Consider the following 24,600-nt stretch of genomic DNA (forward strand, 5'->3'; position numbering starts at 1 on the left):
TTTATCCTGAACAAAAATAGATTATATTTACCGAAATGCTACATAGAGAGCCCTCTTCATTTAGCACTAACTGGAGAGCTCTCTTGTTACTTTATGGAATACACACAGGAAGTAACCAAAGAGATAAAAAAAACTAACTCTACACTACACCTTCTCCGGCAACGGGCGGGCGGGAGGTTGGCGGGGCGGTCAGCGGCAGGGTCATCGTCGGTCGCGGGTGGCGGCGAAAGCTGGCAGGGTTAGGGTTCTAGGATTTTCGGGGTTGGGGTTGTGGGGAGGGCTCCATGGCTAGCAGCCTTAGAGGGACGGCCGTGGTGTGGGCGGCGAGGCCAGGCGGTGATGGCTCCGCCGACCAGGTGATGGTGGACAACCAGTGGGCGGGGGCGAAGGTGCACATGTGTAGGAGGAAGAGAGGAAGGGGAAAGGGAGGAGGGGAGAGGAGGGCGGCCCTTGCTGGTGTCGGGGGCAATGTCGGCGAGGCGGAGGATGGCGGCAGCAGGGGCGGAGGTGCGCGAGTGGAGGAGGAGGAGGAGGGGGAGGGCGGGATGGGGCGGCTGGAGTCGTATGCGGGTGGAGTGGCGTGGCAGCAGGGTCGCCGTCGGCCACAGCCGGTGGAGGAGGAGGCGCCGGGGCCGACCTGTTGGAGGAGGCGAGGAAAACTGGGAGAAGAGAGGCGCGGGGGAAGAAGAGAGGCGGGGAAAAAGAAGATAGTGTGGGGGCATGCGGAAATATGTGGGGGAGAGGGGCGCTCTGCCTAACACTAAATAGAGAGCTCTCTCCATGTAGTTGCCTCCTATATTTATGGCGTTCAGAATACCCAATTTTATTGTCCATTATAAAATAATTTGTTTGAAGTAAACTAATTACTCGACACAGATTTATGTTTGGAACTTCGAGTGTTACGACATAACAATATTTGGAGTAAATATTAACATAAAAACAAAAAAATTATACCATTATTGATGCTCGGCGTTTGTCCGGTACTATTTGTTGCCATGAAAATTTGGAATATATCATCATAAAGCCCCATTTTGCAATAAAGGCATACATCTTGCAACGAGCTAGCCGTCTATATTTAGTCTATAATTATTTATCCTGACACCCTTCTGTAATTAATTAATTCTTATAATAATCCCATATAGATTTCTTTAACCACAGACAGCAATGGATCCCCCCTCCTTTTGGGAGATTATTCATCACCATAGAGACAACAAGGAGCAAAACAACTAGTCACGTCGAGCCATGCTTAGCCTGCTGTTTTTTTTCCAGTTCCTCGAAAATTAAAATTTGTATACATATCGTAAAATAAACTAAAGTTCCAAACGATCTGTTTCGAGTTTCGACATCGCGCGGCTTAATTTGCTTCTGCGTGTGCTGTAGGAAGTAATGGAAAATGCCACAAGAACAACGAAGTGCATGCATGTTAGAAGAGCGAGCGAGCGAGCGAGAGAGAGAGAGAGAGAGAGAGAGAGAGAGAGAGAGAGAGAGAGAGAGAGAGAGAGAGAGAGAGAGAGAGAGAGAGAGAGATGCACACCGGATGTATATGACTTTGAAACCAACAACCAGTCATGTCTCGCTCGCTAGCGAAATTACCATTAATGTTTTCTATGTATTGATGCTTGATCATGTCCGGCTAGCAACGGCCATTTCTAGATGGACAGAATTAAGGCGGCAGGATGTGCTAGCTTGCTAGCTAGCTCATTTGAATGAACGTAACCAGCTTGGACGTACCACAATTCCCGCGATATGATCTTGCAAATCCTGGCTCGTAATTTGTTTCCATAACGGCCTCCAATTCCAATCTCTATCCTTTTTCCTTCCACAGGGCTATAAAACCACCACCCCAACTCCATCCCTTTCAACCAGCATCTTCATTCCCTTTGTTGATCGTCTTGCAGGGTGAGCATGGCTCGGAAGAAGGTGACCCTGCAGTGGATCGCCAACGACTCGACCCGGCGCGCGACGTTCAAGAAGCGGCGCAAGGGCCTGATGAAGAAGGCGAGCGAGCTGGCGACGCTGTGCGACGTGGACGCCTGCGTGGTGGTGTACGGCGAGGGCGAGTCGGCGCCGGAGGTGTGGCCGGACGTGGCCAAGGCGGCGCGGGTGCTGGCGCGCTTCAAGGCGATGCCGGAGCTGGACCAGTGCAAGAAGATGATGGACATGGAGGGCTTCCTTAGCCAGCTCATCGACAAGCACCGGGAGCAGCTGCACAAGGCGCGGCGCGAGAACCGCGAGCGCGAGACCACCCTCCTCCTGCACGACGCCATCGCCGGGCGCCGCCCGGGGGGCCTCGCGGGCCTCTCCGTCGAGGAGATCGCCAGCCTCGGCTGGATGGTGGAGAACCTCCTCCACAGGGTCAGGGACGCCATCGAGCGCCTCCAGGGGAAGGGGCCGCCACAGGGGCAGGAGGCCCCGTCGTCGTCTGCGGTGACGGCGGCGCTGCAGCTGCAGCCGCCGCAGGTGGGCGGCCTCCCGCTGGTGCCTTACGGTGGCCACGGGGACGTGATGATGCAGGCGCCGCCGCCGCCGCACCCGCAGGCTGCCTGGCTGATGGAGGTGGCCCGGGCCGGAGGCGACCTCGGCGCGCTGGTCTACAGCGGCTTCGGCGGCGGGCGCGGGAGCTTCGGCGCTGGAGGCGCCGCCGCCGCCGGCACCTCCAACGCCGCCGCCGCCGGGGCAGACATGCCGCCGCCGCCGCCGCAGCAGCAGCTTGGCAACATGGGTGCCGGGTTCGCGTGGACTGATCCTGCTGGTCTCCCTTTCCCTCCCATGTAGCTAGGGAGGGAGGTGCCCTCTGCCCCGCATCGCATCGTCGTCATGCTGCTTGCCTCTGCCTACCTCTACCTGCCTGCCATATATATCTATCGTATCATGTCGTCGTCGTCGTCGTGTGTCGTCTCAGTACCGTCCGTCCTGGTTAAGTATGTAGTATTTCCGGTGATCACTTCGCCGGTAATTAAGGTCTATTTGTCGTTGTCGTCCATGTCATGCGACATGTTTTATCCCATTTCGTGGTTAATTGTCTCGTCTCTGTCATGGTGTTTTTGGAACAAAAAGGATTATATATATTAATGCATTGTCGATCAGTTTTCTTATGTCATGTTCATCAGTTTTCGTAGTGCATATATACATGTATATCGATCACGTTTAACTATTTTGATCAATAAAATCGTTGCGTGATCATCTCTATCTCCTGCGCGTTCAAGAATGACAGCAAGGTATAGTACCTGCATCTGCAGAACCACCGGTTGTAGTTGAATTAATGTCATGCACGTTACTACGATTCCAGAAATAACAAATTTGTTAGTAGTTTGTTGTTTTCTATTCTTTTTGTTTCCTACCTATGGCCTCCTAGGGCCGTAGTCTTGTATTTTTCTGCTATATCAATAGAAACACACTCGTCGAGTGCTGTTCGTTCAGAAAAGAAATAACAAATTGTCGTGAATTCCCGCTGTACAATATCACGTTACGGTTACATTCATATTTTTTTCGTAATTAGTTTATGGTCACGCACCTCACACGTTGAGAAAACATTTACATATTATATAAAAGTCATGTAGTCATTTTAACTATAAAAAAAGTTACACAAAATTCACATTATTACTAAAACGCATCACGTTGTTGTCACGTTAACCATAAAAATGGTTCACACAAAACATGCGTCAAGAGTCATCACTAACACAACATCACGTTGACTTGTCCAATACAAACTCTTGGCGCATGCGATTAAGAACCAATCCAAAATATAATATGCTTTAAAATTCATCCAGATCAAGGGTCCATATTCATTTTGGAGCACCGTAGCAAAACCCGTTTTCGTATACCTCGCTCAACATAATGCTATCTATAGATCCCTTCTGCCAAATGTGTATCCAGAGGCTAGCCAGGCTTGGAGAACAATGTTTATATTTTTAATCCAACTAGAAAAACCGAACAAAGGTTTGGAAATTGGAATGGTGTACAAATGAAAGATATAATTCTCAATGTCGTACATACAAATTTCACTTTCAAATTATGATGACAGAAATGCTATCTATGTGCTGGCATATACTTTTTCTTTGAAGGGGGCTACGGCAGGCAAGAAGCCGGCCTGAACTTTTTTTATTGATGCAAGGTTAGTGCAATAGTGCATACAATGAAGGTGCAGAAAAGGGGACACAAAAGAAGGGGAGAGTATTTGCAAAACGCTACATTACACTGCTCATATAGTTCTTGCTGGCATATATTTATATAGCAAGAGGGGGAGTTTTCAGAATTTCGACCTGCAGGCGGTCAGCAATGTGATTCAACCTAGCTAGGCATATATACCCGAAGTCACTTATCGCCTAGCGAGCTCTCAACCTCAATGAATGTGAGTCTGGTTAAGTCTTGGGGCTCCCCTCCTCCTGGCCGTGTTGAGGGTTGACTGTTGAGGGGGCGGTGAGACAGTCGAGTGTTTTAGCTAGTGGTGGCTAACCGGTGGTGGCCGCTGCCGAGAGCTATGGAGGTAAAGAAAGACCCTGTCGGAGATACATCAATAATGTGTGGCTCGGGCGCTCGGCGGCAGCAGTCACACAGATCCTATGGAAGGAGCTATTATATTGGAGATGGAGGAGAAGAGCGTTGCACGGGCTCTTGCCAAAGAATAACAAGAGCTGTCATTCTGCATCTGGGTAGTTAAAGATTATAGTTAGGCAGAAATTTGTACATGAAATTACTAAGATCGACCACTAATCTCTCCATTCTACTAGTGATGGAGATGGAGGTAATATACCCTTCTACAAAATATCATCGCCGAACCCAAATTAATTTATAGGGCGCACGTACGAAAGACAATTTTTTGGTAACACACCTTAGAAATGTTTTCTTTTTCAAAAAAACCATCTACAATGACTAATTAAAATGTTTTTTTTTGAAAACTTATCAATTAATTTACAATGATGAATATCCATGTCAAAATGGTGGTTTTTTAAGAAACCTATTTCTAATTTGATGAATTTCTGATGGGAATTTAAAGAATGCTAGTAACACTTTTGACCATTTTTTTTACAGGTGCACGAACCAAACCGAGTCTACAGTATAAAATTGAGGCATTCTCTCCACTTTCTTATCTCTGGCAGCCACTCCCTTTCACACGTACTCCTCGCCTAGCTTCCGATCACTTTTTCCACCACTCTACGAAATTGGAGATTGGAGGGGCATCCATGGTGATGAGGAGAAGTACCTGTAGGTGGAATTTAAAGCGAGCTTAGGTATCAAGAAATAAGTACCTGTTCAGACAAACTCATTTATCCCGGTTGGGGCAAAACACGAGGACCTTGATTAAACGGCCCGCTAGACAAAAAAGTATTTAACAAACATCACGAACTCATGCGGTTTGCAAGATACGAACCCAAAACCTCTTATCTTGCATATAACTTCCTTATCACTCCATCTACACAGCACATGCAACTATATAGAGGGGCTACATTTCTTTTAACTAATATGCGAAGGGATCGGAATTTAGTCTTGGTTGGAGCCTCCAATCGGAACTAGAGGTCTACATTAAGTTTCGGACTTTCAATCCTGGTTGGTAACACATCATTCAAGAACTAAAGGGTGATTTATTTTTAATACCGGTTGGTGGTTCCAACCGGGACTAATTAAAGGTTCCCCGTATATACCCATAGCCATTGGACTAGGGATTAATGCCTCGATTGTCCCAAATGTAGCCAAGATAAATGTCAAAGATAATTTCTCTATAGTAGTAGGATGACGGAGCATAGAGGTCGTAGATCAAAATGTTAACGACGACATCAGTCCACCCTCTCTCTGTTTGCATTGTGTATGTTTCTTCTGTAGAATCAATCTTTTTTTACTCAGTCTATTGTGTGCGGTTGGAAATTCTATCTTCTCCTTTTATAGTGTTTGTATTCAGGCGCAATCATGCAAAATCATGACTTACGGCAGAAGTTGTGGTGTGCTTTGCATTTTTTTTGGTGGTCGCCAGGGTGATGGTGCTGTGGACCTCGTGCATGCTGAAGGGTATTAGGTCGTCTTTCTCAATCACGGAGGAACGTTTCGTATTTGGCATTTCTTATTTGCAACTTGTGTGCTTTTATTTTATTTTCTTAAGTAGCCCTACGCTATGACTAGCTATACGTTGTGAATTCTTTTTGGGTTGGGTGCCCCAGATGCATCCAGATAGCATATTTTAGTTTATATTTTGTGCAAATTAGTTTAAGCCATATATCAAAAGGTTTTAATTTGTCATGATTCATCCCTCCCACTCTTAACCTACGAGTACAGTTCCTTTCAATGTTGATCGAGCTTGCCGATTTAGCACGTTCTGCGAAGTTTATTACCATCGCCACTTCTTGATCCGGCCGCATCCAAACGAGACAGACAGACAGACAGACAGACAGTACAGTCGAGAAGAAAGGGACAAGAAATTAGGAGTGACCGATGCTAGCTCTGCCCCAGATAGGATATGCATATGCTGCCATTTGGGCGGCAACGGCAGGAGCTTGCTAGCTAGCAGCGCAAGGGCAGTGCATTGCAAAGATAATTAACGATTATATTCCGCCGCTGTTACTCGCAATCAGCTGCTAACCAAATGCCATTGAGCAAACGGCAAGGCATCATCAGACAGTAGTATATATCCCGGTCGAGACAAATTAATTAAGAAAAGAATTGAGCAAAGGATGATTATATTGGGGAGATTGTCACTATCACCAAAAACTTTAAATTAAACACCCGTCTTGGTTTAGCGTGTAAGGCGGAGCGCCCAGATCATATCGGCCTCGTCGTCATTCTTAACGTAATACAGTAATCAAAACGTTGGCATTTGTCAGGTCGCGGCTTGTCGCCGGCCGGGGCGCGATCGATACCGCATGAGAGCGGACGGCAACGTTGTCGCACGCGGCAGCGGCAGTACACGGGCCCCGGCTATATCATATGATCCCTGTGAACAACCAAGTAGCTAGTCCCGGCCGATAGAGCTAGCAGAGACGGCGACGACGCGATCGAGGTGGAAGAAGAGAGGCTATAGCTGGGCGAGGAGACGAGAGGTAGATATCGAGCTGTACTGTGAGCAGCAGGCGAGCGAGAGTCATGGCGGGGAGGTGGAGGCACGACAACCCGTTCGAGGAGGGCGACGGGGATGTCAACCCCTTCTCGGTATGTCTCTCTCCCCATATGATGACTCCACCGATCATGCATCCACCGTACCGGTTTCGTTCTCTGGAATTTTAACCTCTCCTCCATCGTCTCTCTAGCTAGCAAATTCTATGTCTTTCAAACTAGCGAAAAGCATCCCTCTCTAAACTAGCTAGAATTTGACAATCGAGCTTTTTGATGGTTGGAATCTTGGATGCAGTGGACGCTTTTCGCTAGTTTGAAAGGCATATATAGAACAGGAAATTAAAGCCTTTTTTGGCGAGAAAACCAGAAACTAAGTTGAATATCGTTTGAGAAGCTGCCTTAGTGCAGCTGGCTAGTGTCCTTGGGAAAGAGCTAGCTAGCGGACCAGGGTTCAAATTCTAGTTCCTCGTATTTATTCAGGTGTGATATTTAATACCTCCCCACATCATTTTTTTTAAAAAAGTAGCATCGTTTGGATTTGCTAGTTCAAATAAAGTCAGAGCCATTCATGGACTTCCAGAGTTCCATGTTCGGATTATTGTTTCACTAAAACTTGATATCATTGTCTGATAGATTGAAGTTTTTTTTCCCATCAATCCTTGTGTAAATCTTACTTTGCGCGCAATTATCTGACACTTGTCATTGTACCTCACTATACCACAGCCCCTCAGTACCGACACCGACACATCATCGGTCGGTATAGAGTTATATCGACCCCTGGCATAGGTCGTTTTAACTGGAGTCGGTATAAAGTTATACCGACCAACACCACTATACCGACCGATCGTTCGACGAGATAGTTATGTTATACTGACCAATGGTTCAATGCGATAGTTAATGTGAATTTTTTTTTAAAAAGGTGAGATCCGAGCATACATATTTCATATTGAGCATCAAAGGTTCAATCATCGTATACACGAGTAGGAGTCAACTTCAATAACCATACATCTTCCTAACATATGTGATCCTTTTACATAAGAACTCGTAGCATATTTGACCAAAATTTCACTACAGCTCATAACATATTTGACCAAAATTTCACTACAGCTATAAGAGCCTTCTAATGGTAGGCAAACCCACAGACCAGGTATATCTGACTCTCCATATTCAAAACCTTTGTACTTTTCCCCGAGAAACGCTGATTGCTCCTCCGCCGATCCATCATTGCCCCCGTCCATCGCTGCACGCATCCATCGCTGCATGATCCTGCCGTGCTCTCTCAAGCCTCATGTCGCCACCCATCCTGCACGTACCTTTTGTCATACAGAAAGCAAGCAAGAAGACTGATAGAGTATTATGTGATAATTGCACGATAGCTCATATAGAATTGAATAATACTGATTAGGGCTGAACAATAGCTCAACTAAGCTCATATAGAACTGAACATTCACAATCAGAGGATCAGGACCAACTCACCAAGAACCAAACTAGCCATCATGATTAACTGAAATATTACTTGGAGTACCTTGTCCAAACTGAACTAAAACTGAACCTAAGATAACAGGCAAACAACATTGGATCAAGGACACATCATGGAAAAATTAAAGGCAAAATAGCACGCATCATGGAAAACAGTTCCTTGTCTTACCATGCACTTCAATTCTGCCTCTATTGACAAAATGCTCTGATCTCTGAACTAATTGGTTTCAACTAATTATGACAGCTCTTGAAATATCTCACCAGTGCATGCTTCCTCCACATCCTCTTGCCGAGGGATGGGGAGGAATTGGCAAGGCAGATAGCGAATTATATTGTGGTAGAGAATAAATTTTCAGCTAATGAAGCTAGTATGAAGATAATTTGCTGTTTCGTGATAAAAATAAGAAGATGCAGGTCCTGAATCACAAACGAGTATTACATGGCAATTTCAACCCTGGACAATGTCACTTTGCAATGCAACGACAGAACATATTGCTGTATTACGGGCGCGAAGGCATCGTAGAAGTCGAACCCCTCCTGTTGCACGAACCCGTGTGCAACAAGTCAGGCCTTGTGCTTGACAACCGCACTAGCTTAATTCATAATTTTATGCATCTTGTCGAAAAGCATCTGCGTAATACAATTACATGCACATGCAAAAAGATACACTTGTGATTAGGAGACACCTAATATTGATGTGTTTAATGAAAGATCATGTCACTAATTAAAAGAAAGCCCTCTTGAAAAATCTCAAACAGATTAATATATAATAATGTGAAATGACCACGAATAATAATGTTATTATTGACTACCACATACACATGCTCAAGAGGAACTATTTTCAAGAATTGTGGACAAAAAATAGCAATAACAGAATAACATTATTTTAGAAAGGAGTAGGTGTTATTACTGCATGGTGTTACTAGCACCTTAACTTCATCCAAATAGGTTGAAATCTTGATGAACCTTATATGCGAAGAATGAAAGAACTAAAATTTCAAATTTTTGTCATTTCAAATAAATAAGGAATTTCTCACCTCACATGTAGACATTATCTTTCCTTTTATTTTTTTCCTCAGATCCTGTTGCTCTTTGTATCTTCTTTCTGGGTTTTACTCCTACTGTTTTTGTGTAAATATCCACATTTTGAGAAGAAAAAACAATATGATTATAATTTTATTTTTGAGAAGAATTCACATTATTCCCCTTTTTAGGAAGGGAATATCATTTCGTTTCTTTAAAGGAAATATCATTACATTTTTAAGACAAAATATCATTTGTTTTAGAAGACGACATACACAGCAGCACGGCACATTACATTTTAGGCCCAAGCCCAACACAAACACGAGTGCCAGGCTCGAGATAAACTGGCCGCCGGCCCAGCTGCCTGCTCGCATCCCTGTGTGGTGGGCGGCGGCCGCTCTGGGCTCCCCGGCGCACCGCGCCACGCCGGCGACCCGCAGAACGCGGTGTCAGTGCATTGCACTAGCCAGTTCGCCCGCACATCTCAGACGCTACGCTGGCTTAGCTGCGGTTCTCCCTCCGCACGATGGCGCCGGCGGTAGATCGGCGGCGCGCGTTCTTGAGGATGGTTGAGCACTACGGCGCGCGCCGCTGCAACAGTGTTCACCTTTCGACGCGCCGGAGGTACGTCGTTTGCAAGATTCGGGTCGGAGAGAAGAACCTCGTCATCTATCCCTCATACTGTGTATAATCACTATGACACGATCGGGGTTTTCAGAGTGCCTGTCAAAATGCCTAACAAATTGCACAATTATCTTTGATAAACCTGCTGCTTAAGTCGTTTACCCACTTGTTTCACTACTAGTACTAATTAACTGTGATGTTCTTCCTGCTCGTGATACTAAACAGCTCCAGTACCACTTCTATCAGTGGTGTGGAATTCAGCCCTGCATTCCTCTGTAGCGTAACCACCACAGCGTGCCTGATTGTCCTGACCAACCTGCACATCCATTTTCAGGATTTCCAAGTTGGGGTGGGGGGTGATTAGTCATCGCTTCTCTAATTTGGTATATGGAAATGGAATACATTTCTAAAACTCAGCCCGATATTGCTATACAACGAGTATTAGCGAATTGTATATAGTGTCACTATGTTTTTTACAAGGTGGTTTGTTCTATTGCGTTATTCTTTAGCCCATTTATGTCATTGGTGTATCAACTTATTACAGAGACTTGCAGTACACCATACCTTATCAACCAATCAAATGCTTGTGCAGAATTATGTGACAAAAGAGAAGACAAAACTCGGTAGTAAATAGCAAGGACCGGTGTGCCCGCGTGCTTGCCACGTTCTCAACCCCAAGTTACAATTTATTATGGAGTCATAGTGCCAAAATTATTTATATATATTTCATTATATTTGCTTTAGCCCTTCATTACTGTCTATATATTCATTACTTCTTATCCATGTAGCATCAACGCCCAACTCCGCTCCCTCCTGAACCAGCTGGTTTCTACAATGACATTGGTGCATCCATAGATATCCCACTTGATAAAAAGGTAGTTTGACTGCTTGAATTCTTGGAGTTAACTATCATTTCCTATTTTAGCTGTATGCATTCGTTTTGTACTATTTTTCAACCATTCTGCAAAATTTCAAACTGACATATGTCAACCTGATGTTTGGTTCCATACTTCCACAATAAGCTTACAAATAAGTTTGGTATCTTTTTTTGGTCAAACTTCTTGTTGATTCTTATTATTGGACCTACAAAGTCACTGATACAGACTTACTGAGTGTGTACAAGTGCAGCATGTCGCAGTTTTACATAAAATAATTTAAAATTACAAAAAATATCTTAGACGTGTTTGTAGGAATGTGGAAACAAAATGAAATTAAAAATCCAGAATAGTCTAAATAATGTTTTCTAGTAACAAATCATAAAACAGACAAAGAATTTTGAAGCCTGATAAAAAGGCTAGAGGTTAGGCTCAGGCCATAGAGGAGGGCTTAGTATTGGAGTTTTCCTTTTCTCTTAGCAGTTTTCCTCTTATGTTTCTTTTTTTTAATCCTAGCAGATCATTTTTATGATTTTATCTACAAAATCCAGGACCTAAAGAAAAAGGAGAGAGAACTTATGGCTAAAGAGGCCGAGCTAAACAGGAGAGAACAGGTATATAATGGTCCAATAAATTATATGACCTTCCATTTACACATTAGTTTTATTATCAAGCATGCAAATAATTTTACACATTTGTGAATTTTACGATTTATTCTTATTTATTATATGTACTGTGTAACTTGTGTTCCTTTCTCTAGGAAATAAAAAGAAGGGAAGAAGCTCTTGCAAGAGGTAGCCTTTATTTTATTTCATGTGTGTGCCATTTTAACTCTGAAATGTCCCAGAATTTCATATTATCATTTGTCTTTTACATGCAGCTGGGGTCTTAATAGAGCCAAAAAACTGGCCACCATTCTTCCCCATCATTCATGTTGACATTTCAAATGATATACCTGTGCATTTGCAGCGAGTACAGTATGTTTCTTTTGCATCACTTCTAGGTATGAATCTAGAAAATGCACCGATTACTTGAAAATTACCCTCTTTAAGGGTTATTGGATTTCAAACGCACCTGGTGACTAATATTTTTGCACATTTCCCATGCAGGGTTGGTCATATGCCTCTTCTGGAACATTTTATGTGTATCTGGTGCTTGGATTACAGGGCATGGTATATTCAGGAAAAAAATTATGTGCTGCTAATAGTCAAATGATTTAAATATGTTATTTCTGCTATTTAGTTATTATATATGATCTTCCTTGCAGATCCTAGGATCTGGTTTCTGGCAGTCATATACTTCATTACTGGATGCCCTGGTGCCTACTTTTTATGGTACCGCCCTCTTTATCGTGCAATGAGGTACTGTGTTCGGACTGATCTTCCAAATTAATTTTTACAAAGTTTCAGGATGTTATGAAGTACATGATTAAATTTTTAAGATCTACATGATATTGTAACACTTTCACCAGGAAGGATAGTGCATTCAGCTATGGATGGTTCTTCCTATTCTACTTTGTAAGTTTTCTGTAAAAAAACATACTCCTACAATGTGATTGTTTTTATGGTGTACTTGTTCCATGGAGTAGCAAATCTGCTCATGACACTGTATTGTCTCCGCAGTTTCACATTGCCTTCTGCATATACGCTGCTGTTTCTCCGCCATTCTTTTATATGGGAAGATCATTGGCGTAAGTCTTTTAGCAACTTACGTCTTTACATGGATACTCAAGGTTTACATGTTTTTTATTTTACAAATACATGATTATAGGTTTTACAAAGTAATTATTATCAAACTGGGCTACTGGAGATTTTCCGTAGTGCATTTTGATTTTGGCAATAAGTAAAAGCTGTTTGGTTTTCGTTTCTTCCAATTTTTAAAATTCAGTGTAATAAAGATGGTATTGTTTAGTTTCTTTGCTGCATATTATACTGCCATTGGAACTATGATTTGCTTCATATGTATCTTGTTATTGCAGCGGAATTTTCCAAGCGATCAGTGAAATGGGCGAGAATGCTGGTGTCGGGGTGAGTTAATACTCTGTCAATTGCTGTACCATGCAAAAACGGTTACATGAGGAACTGGAAATTAACAGATGATTTACCCACTATCAAATCTAGACAGAAGTCAGAATCAAATGGTTACAACTCCAGTTCTCTTTGGCAATATCTGAATGGCAAATTAGCATAATTAAGTATCAAGCTTGCCCCCTTTTTTTACCGTGATCCATCCCATGAAAAGGCATCAGCAGAACTAGTCCATCACAACTAACCACTGGGACCTGAACCCTTGGCATGAATCTGTGAATGCTTTGCATATAGCAACTTATTTTTCAGATTTGGGCTAGCAGCAGGGAGTAATTTTTGTGGCAGTACTAGTTCCATGAGTCTTATACCGCTGATACATCTCAATGCTTACAAGAAGTATTTTTGCTTTCAGATAATGTACTTTATGGGCTTCGCGATGTTTGTGCTGGAGGTGCTGCTGAGCATATGGGTTTTCCAGGTAGGATTAGAGCATACATGCAGTTGAAAACTTTCCCTCCACCATGCCCCTAACCGGTGGCCACATTGTTTCCGACAAAGCAGGACTGAATGGGTTCTTGTGAATTGTTTGTGTTCGTGGTTGCAGAGGGTGTACTGGTTTTTCCGCGGAAAAGGCACGGAGGCGCAGATGCGGTCTGATGCCGCGTCTCGTGGGCCGCAGTTCTGACGCCCTCGCTCCAAGCTCTGAACCCGGTGGGGGGGGGGGGGGGGGGGATATGAAACCTGTGTGAATTCAGTTTGCATTGGTGTGGTGGAGTGGACACTGATTTACAGTTGGTGATGGCAGCAGAAGTTCCAGGGTGGTGACTTGTCGATTGTTGCAGCAGCGCCAGGCGCACAGCCATAGTGACATTTCGCTTTTGTGTGAGGTTCCTTTCTTATCTGATGATGAAACTGAAATCCCTGAGGCGACAGAGAAAAAAAAAAGAAGAGACATCCCAGCCTTTGCCCAGATGCTTGCCGCTAGCCGCCTAGCCCTTTCGGCAAAGTATGCTGCAGTACTAGTCTGCTCCTTTTCTATTTCTTTTTTTCTATTCTTTATGATTACAAACGCACACCCCTTGACGTTTGCCGTAATCTTGCGAGTTTTGAACATTTGTTTGTAAATGTGTGATCCGAAATGATTCCTTCAGTTTTCATCGAAAGAGGAAAATTTTCCCTCGTCACGGCGGTGTACACGTAAGCCGCCGGCCGTCGCTGTCGACACGGCGTGGTTGGGGGCGGCGAAACCAGAGGTCCTCCGTGGCCGTGGCTCCGTTCGTCGCAGCGGCTGATGATGCCGTTCGACGGCAAAGAAAAAGAAAGGTAAAAGCTGACGGCCGGGGCGGGTGACAAATCCACGCGCTAAAATTTTCTCCGTCGCCGCTGGGCGTTCTAGACGCGATGGATGACGAGGCGGCTCCCGTACCCCAACTGCTTCTATCTAGTCCGTTTTGCCTTTTTTTTTTCCCCACGCGTTGAGGTCTATTTGGGCTGCTGGTGGTGCGGCACCCGGTCAAGTCCTCTCTTTGCTGACCTCGGACGGAGCAGGGGGGAGGAAGGAAGCGAGCAAGCGAGGAGGAGAGCATCGATCGGTGAGGGGAGAGAGGCATGGCGGGGAGGGCGCGGTACGACAACCCCTTCGAGGAGGGCGGCGCCGACGAGGTCAACCCTTTCGCGGTAAGCCCAGCTCTCGCCGGCCGGCGATGGGCTCCGGCGCCTCTCCCTCCCGCCCCCTGCTTCGTTTGATCGCTTGTTCAACTGCCCGATTCGTTTGGGCTTCCATACTCTGCTTCTGCTGCTGCCGAGTTCTATAGCCAATTAGAATCCCGGCTTCCGCGATCATACTTTACGCTAAGTTTTGCTCCAACGAGAAGAACAATACTATTCCCTTTTTTTTTGAAAAAATGAAGCCAAAGAAATAAAATTGATGAGGTAGCTGCAGTTGGAGTTGGAGAGACAGAGGCGCCGCCGCCGCCGCCGCCGATCATAGGGCACATGGCCTTTACTTGTGCGATCGATATGTTGTACTCTCTACCAAGTGGAGATAGGACTTTGGCAGACATTTCACCGTGCTAGTTGTTACTGCTTTTCATTACTTCTGTCAGAAACCAGGGGACTATGACCGCATACCTTTTCTTGAACTCAAAATTTTTCTATAGTAAGTTTTCTCCCAAAAAGAATTGCTAGTACGGCATGCCTGATTTTGGGGATAGGAATCCAAATCAGAAATAAAAGCAATAATATATCCTTCTTTTCAGTAGTGAAGTGAAGGTGCGTTCACAGACAACACGGATTAGCTTAACTCCAACCCTGCACTGATACTGCTCTTTTTTTTTCTCCAGGACCAGGCTAAAAGAGGAGCATCAAACGCTCAGTCCAGCTATTCCGGTGGCGCGTTCTACACAACGGTGAGTCTGCAGTAGTGCAGCACGCTGTTAATTCCAGTGGTCAATGTTTTTTCTTAATGTTTTCCTACCTTGATGATCATGCGAATGCGCTGATTACGTCGACGCAGCAATCACGCCCTGCTCCTCCGAGCACACGCCGTTCGCCTCTTCCTCCGGAACCTGCCGACTTCTACAATGACTTTGCTACCCCGGTGGACATCCCCATGGACACAAACAGGGTAGGTTGTTACACTGCCTCCTTGAGATCAGTGCTTTGATTCATGTAACTAGATGGATGGTACTGATGTGAATCTAGTGACTTAGTAAACCCTTACTGGTTGCTAAATGTACTCAGGACATCAAGACAAGGGAGAAGGACCTTCTGGCCAAGGAGGCTGAGTTGAACAGGCGTGAGAAGGTAACTGGATCGAAACAGAGACACTGGATTTCACCTTCATGTACTTCTTAGCGTTGAGGGGTCTTTCAATTTTTTTACCTAAGGACATGTTTGGAAGTTTTCTCGAGATATAACAGATTGCCTTTGTTTCCACTAGTCTCTGTTGATTTTGGTGTTGACCCTTGTTCTGCTTCATGTAGGAACTCAAAAGGAGAGAGGAGGCTGCCGCACGAGGTGGAGTTTCAGTGTTCATCCCTAGGATGTTAATTTTGATATTTCCTGGTGTCATTCACCAATTAATACTTCGTTTAACAAAGCACTGTCACTCATTTTATTTTGCAGCTGGCATTGTATTGGAAGAGAAAAACTGGCCACCATTTTTCCCCATCATTCATCATGATATTGGGAACGAGATACCTATCCATTTGCAAAGAACACAGTACGTTGCATTTGCATCACTATTAGGTACACTTTCGTTTCTTTGACCTTTACGTGAAAATACAATTCTTAGTATTTACATGTGCTTTATGTTGGCCACTAAATAACTTGAAACGATTCAGTACAAAAGGGGTAATTTGATGTATATCCTGCTTTATGTCTGGCAGGATTGGTCTTGTGTCTGTTTTGGAACATCATCTGTGTTAGCGCTGCCTGGGCAAAAGGGTCAGGTATGTTGACAAACATTGTTTTTTTTTCTACTCATGCACTCATAAATGATGCGTATGGTTCACGGCCATGTGGACCTATTGATGCAGAGGCTATGGTAATTTTATTCCATTATCAATAAAAGAAGTTTTTTTAAAAAAATTCTTCCTTGACTGATGCAGGTCCTAAGATATGGTTTCTTGCAATCATATACTTCATTCTTGGATGCCCCGGTGCCTACTTCCTATGGTACCGGCCACTTTACCGTGCCATGAGGTAAATGCAACGGTACTAATTGTTCTTTTGATAGATAATATTACTCATTCTGTTTGAAAACTATTAAGCGTCACATAGCCTCAAATAATTTCTGTGTACAATGAATGTTTACAGGAACGAGAGTGCTCTGAAATTTGGGTGGTTTTTCCTCTTCTACTTGGTGAGCTTCCGGTAACATTACTGTATTGTGTTGCCGACAATTAAGCATATGTATCTCACATGCTCATGCTTGCTGATCCAAACAGGTTCATATCGCCTTCTGCGTGTATGCAGCTGTTTCCCCTTCAATTCTCTTTGTGGGAAAATCATTGACGTAAGTTTTCTACATTTAATTCACATACTTCCTCTCTGTCCTCCGGCCTCCACTATCGTTGCGACATATTTTATTTCTTGAGGTTCTGCATCATCAGAATTATAATGTAATTTCCTCCCACCTTTTCTGCTCATCGCCGTGCAGTGGGATTTTTCCAGCAATCGACTTGATAGGCAATAGCGTCATTGTTGGGGTGAGTGAATTTATCTCTATTGTCTCCTCGTCCAAAACAAATTCTGTTGCTCTATTTGAATCCGATGAATCAGAATTGAGAACTCCATTGGAGAGTATACATATTTTTCCAAACGAAAAAATAAGTATACAAATTTCCTACAAAAGACAAGTGATATATGCATCAAATGATCGAAACAAATTCATATATATCTAAAATGACATTTTTTTGAAAACGCATAATAGATAATTCCATTTTGCATGGTGTACTGTTTTGACATGCAGATCTTCTACTTCGTTGGCTTTGGATTGTTCTGCCTCGAGTCTTTGCTAAGCATGTGGGTCATTCAGGTGAAGTTACTGACAACTGCTGCTCTCCATTCAGTTCATCTCTTGATCCTTTCACTTGGTTTCTGAACTTCAACACATGTTGCTTCCTGCAGCGTGTCTACCGGTACTTCCGGGGCAGCGGGAAAGAAGCGGAGATGAAGCGGGAGGCAGCACGTGGTGCGGCGAGGGCAGCATTTTGATGATCCGTATATATAAGTATATATATATATATACAACACGTATAATGTTCATAGTGTGAAGTGTTTGTAGATCAAAAAGACGTGCGGAGTAGGGTTAGTGTGATGTAAATCTACAGAATTTAATTTCCTTATTTTCCACTGAGTTTGGAGCCCTTCAGATTGATCAGTCCTGTCAGTATTAGAATGGAGTAAATACACACACATGAAACTAGATGGTTTGTTGTTACATACTGTATGTGACTTTTCTGTGTTGCCTTTGACCACTTTATTCTCCTCGAATTTTAGCAAAAATAAAGTTGTAGAAGTTGTTGTCACTCAAGTTTAATTACATGAAGGAGTCTGAGAAGCCCATTTATGTAAAATTGTTCAAACTAGTGTCATGAAATTCCTTCCCAAAATACTCCACTTCGCTTGATGAGGTGACATCATTTAGGGATTTTCTGATTTTAAAATCCTTTGTTAATTTGTGATGTTGGAAGTTGGACACTGGTGATTGGTGAAGAATTCACCCTTAGCTTATGCGGCGGTTTTTTCATTTTTATATTTTTTAAAAATTAAAATTTCAAAAATATATGTCCGTTTTCAAATATTTTAAAAATATACCCCGGTCGCCCTCCCATAGGGCGACAGGCCCAATGTGTAATTTTTTTTTCAAATTTGCAACGAAGTCCCTGGAGAAAAAAAAGGGGGACCTGTCGCCCCCCCAACGGGCGACAGGGGCCTGTCGCCCACCCCTCGGGCGACAGGGCCCTGTCGCCCGTTGGGGGGGGGGGGCGACAGGCCCCCCTTTTTTTTCTCGGACTTTTATTTTTGCAGGGACCTATTTTGAGCTATTCGAGCGTGTATTCGTCATCATCGTCGGCAAGATCTCGGCCGCTAACTCCTACCGCACGTAACTTGTCCTTCATTAAATCACGGAAAAAAATCGCAAGAACTTCCCTTATTTCACGAGCATTATGGAACCCACAAACATAATAAGTTCACATAAATAATATCTATAAAAACAAATGACAAGTAACCTACCACAATCATAAACATCGGATACAAATAAGTGGTCCACAGCTATCTCATTACAAATAAACATCATATACATCTAACCACCCCTAGGGCGTCGGACCCTCTTAGCCCTCTGCTGGGCACGGACATGTCCCTCGGAGTAGGTGAGAACATCCGGAGACCTCACCTGTCGCTCAGGACGCGCAAGGGGCTGCGGTGTCTGCTGCTGAGAGATCCCAAGTGGTGCTCCTCCTAGCTGTGAATACCCCAAGACATCGGGGTCACCTTGCGCGGCAGGCTCTTCTGGACTCAAGCTGTCGAAGTCGTCTAAGGTGAATGTCTCGTTATCTGGTCGAAAGGAGGAAGAAGAAGGTCCGGCGCCCGCATCGGGGTAGAATCCTACGCAAAAAATATGGATGTTAGCGTACGCTCGTATATTTCGTAATGACATGTAGAAACCGAAATACGAAACATAAATTAACCTGTGCACGCCGGTATCTGTGGCCCCGGTACCATCCCTGGATACGGTCCGCCAACTGGTGCTGTCTCTCTAAACATTCCAGTATGGCCGAACGCAGTAGCTGGATCGTATCCTGTATGTGATATTAGTAAATATGTAGGAACACTTGATGTAATTTTAAAGAGATATGTACGTTACCTGTACTTGGGAAGAACTGCGACGTCGGCCCATGTATGGTCGACGGACACGGGAACGACGACGACGCCTGAGACGACCCGTGGCTGTCTTCGTACTGCACACGGCTTCCGAAGTTGTGCGTTACCTGACGCAACTGATCACGCTGCCTCGACCATGCATCTATCTGCTCAAACTGGGTCATTGGGGATCCGGCACGTACCCTCGTCAGGTAAGTCGAGCAGTCCGTCTCCATCATGTTGCAAAGGCGAAACTGCATCAATTCAGTAAAGTTACAAACACATGAATTATCTTATGAATATGATTATATATATATATGCAAATATGATCAAGAGACTCATCGCGCCAGCTAGTGCCTCCACGTGGTGCCGGGCATAGCCATCCTGAGGCCTCGCCTGGTGTGTCTGCGGGTGAGTGTCAACAAAAACCAGACGAGCCCGAGTCCGGGGTAAGTATCAGGTGAGGTAAGCCCTAAAGGAGCTATCTGTGTGTGGTCCTGTTGGATGTACCAAGTGCTCGTCTGCCTGTTCCCATTGGTCCACCCACGGCTGGATCTTGGTGAGCCAATCATCAGAGCACGGCAAGCCACTCCTTGACAACCTACAAAGTGGACCACGAAGAATCGTTAGATTCGACACGAATGTATGAGCCAAGTTCATTCATAATTACCTGTGGTCCTGGCGACTGACACGCTCCAACGCGGTGGGCACCGGAAACTCCTGGCGCTGCCCAAACTGTCTCCTGACTCTCCAGGGGCAATATGCCTCAACCGCGATGTCATAAACCAGGACGGCGGAAGTAAGCCACAGGCTCGCATTCGCGGAGCAGTGCGAAGACAGGCCTACTGGTGCACGGGTAGCCACAGTCTCTGGGCTGTAAGGCTCCCAGACAACGTCCTCGGGCGTCAGCATGTCGAGCTCCGAAACAAACTCAGGATATGCGCGTTTAACCCGCGCATGTGCCCAGGACCTCTGCATTCCGAATAAGTAAAATTAAAAGTGCGCTAATACATCATGTAACAATGAATAACAAAATTAGGTTTGTTGCGAACATACCTGAAGCCAGATCCAGATAGTTCCTATAGTGGGCCTCTCGTCCTCCTCGTCGCCGTACATGCCCCCGTGGTAAGGCTCGTGGCTGACCAAGGGGCGACCAACGGCTAGCCTCTCGTACGACCAAAGCTGTAGCAGTAGTGGGCACCCTGACAGGATAGCGTTCTCATGTGTCTTCATGCACCCATCACAGAGTCCACGGTAAGTGGCTGCAAGTACCGCCTCACCCCAGCTGTAGGGCGGTACGTCCTCGTCCCCATCCGCAATCTCCCGTGCATACGGAAGGAGAATCCTATCGACCGAGTTGCCATGAGTGTTGTTGAACATGATGTAACCAAACAACCAAAGTAGGTACGCCTCCAGCGATCTGGTCACACTGTACTCGTCGGCATCCGCAGCCAAAAGGGCAGGCTGCATAAACAATTAAGATAAATAGTTTCAACTATCAATGGAACATGTGAATCGTAACATGTGATTTGAGCAAGAATGGCCAGAGGCCACCCACGCTCTAGAGCTGCTTGCATGTACTTCTACCAGTCATCAGTGATGTGTATCATCATTAATTCCCATAATTCACTTTCTACCTCCCAATTAACAAGAGACTGGACAGTGATCACATGTGTCAACGGATCAACATGGAACCCACGCTGCAGCCACTCACATATGGAACCAAAACTCCTTTCCAGAGGTTTATCTATGCCGCTAGATGTGCGTTTAAAGGCAGAAAGATCTACTCCATTTGGCCCATTCATAACATTGTATTCACCATAAAATACTTGAAACTGCATTTTGCTCGACATATCTGTATATCACATAATACTTATCGAGTTATACTCTTTACTTCACTACCTTATTCAATAATCCGTAAAAACTAAGTATGGAATTCAACTACAACGTATAAGTATTCATAACTACGTGATGACTCTCGAATTCTATACTGCATATGCCAAATTCTATTCTAAATCATAATTAATTTATAAACATGTCTCTAATAACACTGCAATTGTAATAATAAATGCGTAGAACTAATTTTCTAAACTAATTTACTACTACGTAACTACAAACTAAAGTATCATTGAACTCCTACTTAAATGGATCTACTATAGCACTAATTAAATTAAATTACTCATATTTAAATACGTAGTACTTAAATATAACAATATTTAAACTAAATGTACTAACCTTGAGATCACAAGTGCTGAATCCGGCAGGGCTTCGCCGCTTTCCTTCTCCTCACTCCTCTCTTTTTTTTCTGGATTTTTGGTGGAATTTTCGGGCTCAAATGAGGAGGGAAGGGGAGGGCTGGGGCTTTTATAAGGGGGTAGACCCCGGTCGCCCGCGGGGGGGGGGGGGGGGGGGGGGGGGGGGGCGACAGGCCCCCTGCCGCGACTGTGGGCCGGGCCCAGCGGCGGTCGCCCGTGGGCCGGGCGACAGGGCTTGTTTTTTTTTCTCCAGGGACTTCGTTGCAAATTTGAAAAAAAAAATTACACATTGGGCCTGTCGCCCTATGGGAGGGCGACCGGGGTATATTTTTGAAATATTTTAAAACGGACATATATTTTTGAAATTTTATTTTTTTTAAATATAAAAAAGAAAAAACCGCGCTTATGCGTTGGAATGTTGGGCCTGCTGTGGCCCGTTCTAGAATGAAAATTGATGGGCCGAAGGAGACGGGGAATAGAGGAGAATTTACAGCGCCAAGCTGCCACCGCCTGAGCGGCGAGCCGGCGAGTCATCGTCATCGATCACGAGTTCACGACCGCTGCCCAAGCGCCGCCCGGGCACCTTGGCCACCTTCAGTGCTTCACGGCCGCCGCCGCCGCCGCCGCCGCCGCGCCCTCCCTTGCCCCCTCGCCGACACGTGGGGTGGTTTCTTGGGCTGGGCGGCACCATCTCGGTAAGCCTGTCGTAGCGGGAGCCACGAGCTCGCGCGGCGAGTGTTCGACGGAATGCCGCGCAGGAACGCCGTCACCGGCAACGCGCTCATCAAGAGGGGCAAAGACATTTAAGGGCTTCAGGGCTTCAGGGACATGAAGAGGCAGAAGGACAATGATGGGGCCTGTTAATTTGTGTGGCAACATTGTTGGGCGACAAACAGTCAGTTTGACCGTTTCAACAAAGTGTCTTGATTGTTTGATGATTCATTATTCGCTATTGGTGACGGGTGAATAATCGTGTATCCTGAGTTCCTGACAATAGGTAACTATCCTCTATGTGCATTGTAATTCATTTCTTAATCTGGGTCATTCCACATCTCGAAAAAGAGAAAAATGTAGCAGTATGGGTATCGTTATCACCATCAAGTAATAAGTGTAGATTCCTCAAAATTTAATTGATGAGCATTTGTTTTCTTATTATAAATGCATAGTCTTCAAGCAGTTGAAGCCTAAGCAACCGGTTTGCAGTTCCTATGAAGTCAAGTTAGTTATATCAACTTTTACAACATCATGCATGATTTTTGTGCAGCTATGGCTCACTGGTGCCTAAAGTTGTTGATGTTCATTGACTGGCAACAATGACCTTTGCATGGCTTATATTTCATAGAATAGCAGCTAACAATTTATGTAAAAGTTGCTTCAATGAAATTTTCTATCTTACTGCATTAAAAGAACTCCCAAAAATACATTATCCTAAAGTAGGAAGTAAAATATTGAAATTTATGTGCTAAAACTTGGCCCTGAGATAGCAATAGTTCATTTTCTGGTTATCATGATGCTTTCAGGAGGGTGGAATTGTATCAGGGATTGGGCTGCCATCTGCCATGCCTCCCAAAATTTAGAGAAGACAAGTTCCTGTGACTAAATGTGGAAGCTGATTTGATATGCATAGTTTTGTTTCTTGTAGTTGATATATCCACGCACCTATTGAGGACAGCAATGATTTATTAGAGTTATTCATGATTACAGGCATGCCAGCAGCATATAGTTCTGCCGGTGGGTGGGCTGCTACATAAAGGAACACTGGGACTGCATACAAGTTGGGGGAGAAGGATCAAAACATATGTACGGCTGATATTTATAGAATCTTTTATCACATTTCACATACCTTGTGAATCATTGCCAATGTCAGAAGCCAGCTTAGCCAGGCAATCAGCACCCTCTATTGTGGCTTGACCCAAGGGGTGGAAGGACAGGTCATCATTGACACCCATTCTGATGAGGGTCGGAGTGCAATTCGAGGTTTATGGCTGAAAATGCAGCCTCCATCATCATCAACAATACCTTCCTGATTGGACTATATATCACTTCACCAGTTGATCTATCATCAACGATATACGAGACACCAATCCTAGCATGTGTTCCCGAGTGCCATCCAAGATGTATGGTTGAAAACGCTGCCTCCATGATTGACAATACCTTCTTGATTGAGCTACCAGTTGAGCTGTCATTGATGATATAGGAGAGAAGTATGTAGCGCACACGGTATGGAGACAATCTTAAAACTTGCTCAGCACCGCAACCTGTGGATCACTCCTTGCTGCGCGGTCGATTGCTTCAGTAGCCATCATTTTTCGGTTTTCAGAAATGTAGAGCTTGCAGCAGATAAACTTTGAGTCCATGCTGAGATTGTCCTTTGCCTTTGGAGCAGGCGGAGAAGATAGATCCTGGATAGCATAAGCTGTGTGAGGTGTTCTAAGGTTGTACTGGACAAGTCAGTACAGCCTTCCTATGTCTACTGTTACGCTGTTACGACTCACGAACAATCAGTATAGCAGGATGGTTTGAGCCGATATTCAGTATACATTAATATAGGCAAACTGTCAGTAAGATAGAATTTGTCCCCATTGTGGATTCAATGAGCAGGTCCTAATGTGATACCTTACTAGAGAGCTTTTTGAGAGATGGTTTTGTTGTGATAAGAGTGTCAGATTACTTTCTTCGTTCAGGGTAATTAGTTCCAGTTCAACTTCTTGATTGTTCTGAACTTGATGCGCAAAAGATAAATTACTCTGTTTACTGATAACGAACTGAAATCTTTTTTCTTTTTGCCGGAGAAATGTTGCTCTGAGCTGAATAATTGGGACTAGTCAGCAATCCAGGCAACATATGAACATGAAAAAATTTCTCAAGGAGCATCTCTTGGCAGAATTTCTTGAAGCAGGTACCATA

At 44.5% G+C, this 24,600-nt stretch overlaps 2 protein-coding genes and 1 long non-coding RNA gene across 4 annotated transcripts; 2 read left to right on the forward strand and 1 right to left on the reverse strand.

Moving 5' to 3' along the window:
- The first annotated feature begins 1,905 nt into the window (after positions 1-1,905).
- Positions 1,906-14,004, forward strand: LOC120688806. Its single transcript, XM_039971178.1, has 11 exons — positions 1,906-2,612; positions 7,059-7,137; positions 10,956-11,045; positions 11,594-11,656; positions 11,803-11,836; positions 11,923-12,045; positions 12,152-12,214; positions 12,310-12,403; positions 13,021-13,069; positions 13,482-13,547; positions 13,674-14,004. The coding sequence occupies exons 1-11, from the start codon at positions 1,906-1,908 to the stop codon at positions 13,752-13,754; spliced, it is 1,449 nt and encodes a 482-aa protein (XP_039827112.1). The 3' UTR covers positions 13,755-14,004.
- LOC120688529 lies at positions 7,970-8,988 on the reverse strand. Its single transcript, XR_005681154.1, has 2 exons — positions 8,518-8,988; positions 7,970-8,344 (listed from the first exon to the last, which is right to left on the reverse strand). It is a non-coding gene; the product is annotated as an uncharacterized LOC120688529 (long non-coding RNA).
- Positions 14,005-14,383: 379 nt separating the features above from the next.
- On the forward strand, positions 14,384-18,056 carry LOC120688528 (secretory carrier-associated membrane protein 4-like). 2 transcript variants are annotated; one of them, XM_039970878.1, is made up of 13 exons: positions 14,384-14,746; positions 15,412-15,477; positions 15,585-15,695; positions 15,812-15,874; positions 16,054-16,087; positions 16,196-16,318; positions 16,459-16,521; positions 16,681-16,774; positions 16,889-16,934; positions 17,020-17,087; positions 17,232-17,280; positions 17,544-17,609; positions 17,702-18,056. In XM_039970878.1, the coding sequence occupies exons 1-13, from the start codon at positions 14,678-14,680 to the stop codon at positions 17,786-17,788; spliced, it is 939 nt and encodes a 312-aa protein (XP_039826812.1). In that variant the 5' UTR covers positions 14,384-14,677; the 3' UTR covers positions 17,789-18,056. The 2 variants fall into 2 exon arrangements, with proteins under 2 accessions (XP_039826812.1, XP_039826811.1); XM_039970877.1 differs by having other exon boundaries at positions 14,419-14,746; positions 16,054-16,318.
- The last annotated feature ends 6,544 nt before the right edge of the window (positions 18,057-24,600 follow it).

This window comes from Panicum virgatum, chromosome 9N (assembly GCF_016808335.1).
Source record: "Panicum virgatum strain AP13 chromosome 9N, P.virgatum_v5, whole genome shotgun sequence".
NCBI lineage: Eukaryota > Viridiplantae > Streptophyta > Magnoliopsida > Poales > Poaceae > Panicum > Panicum virgatum.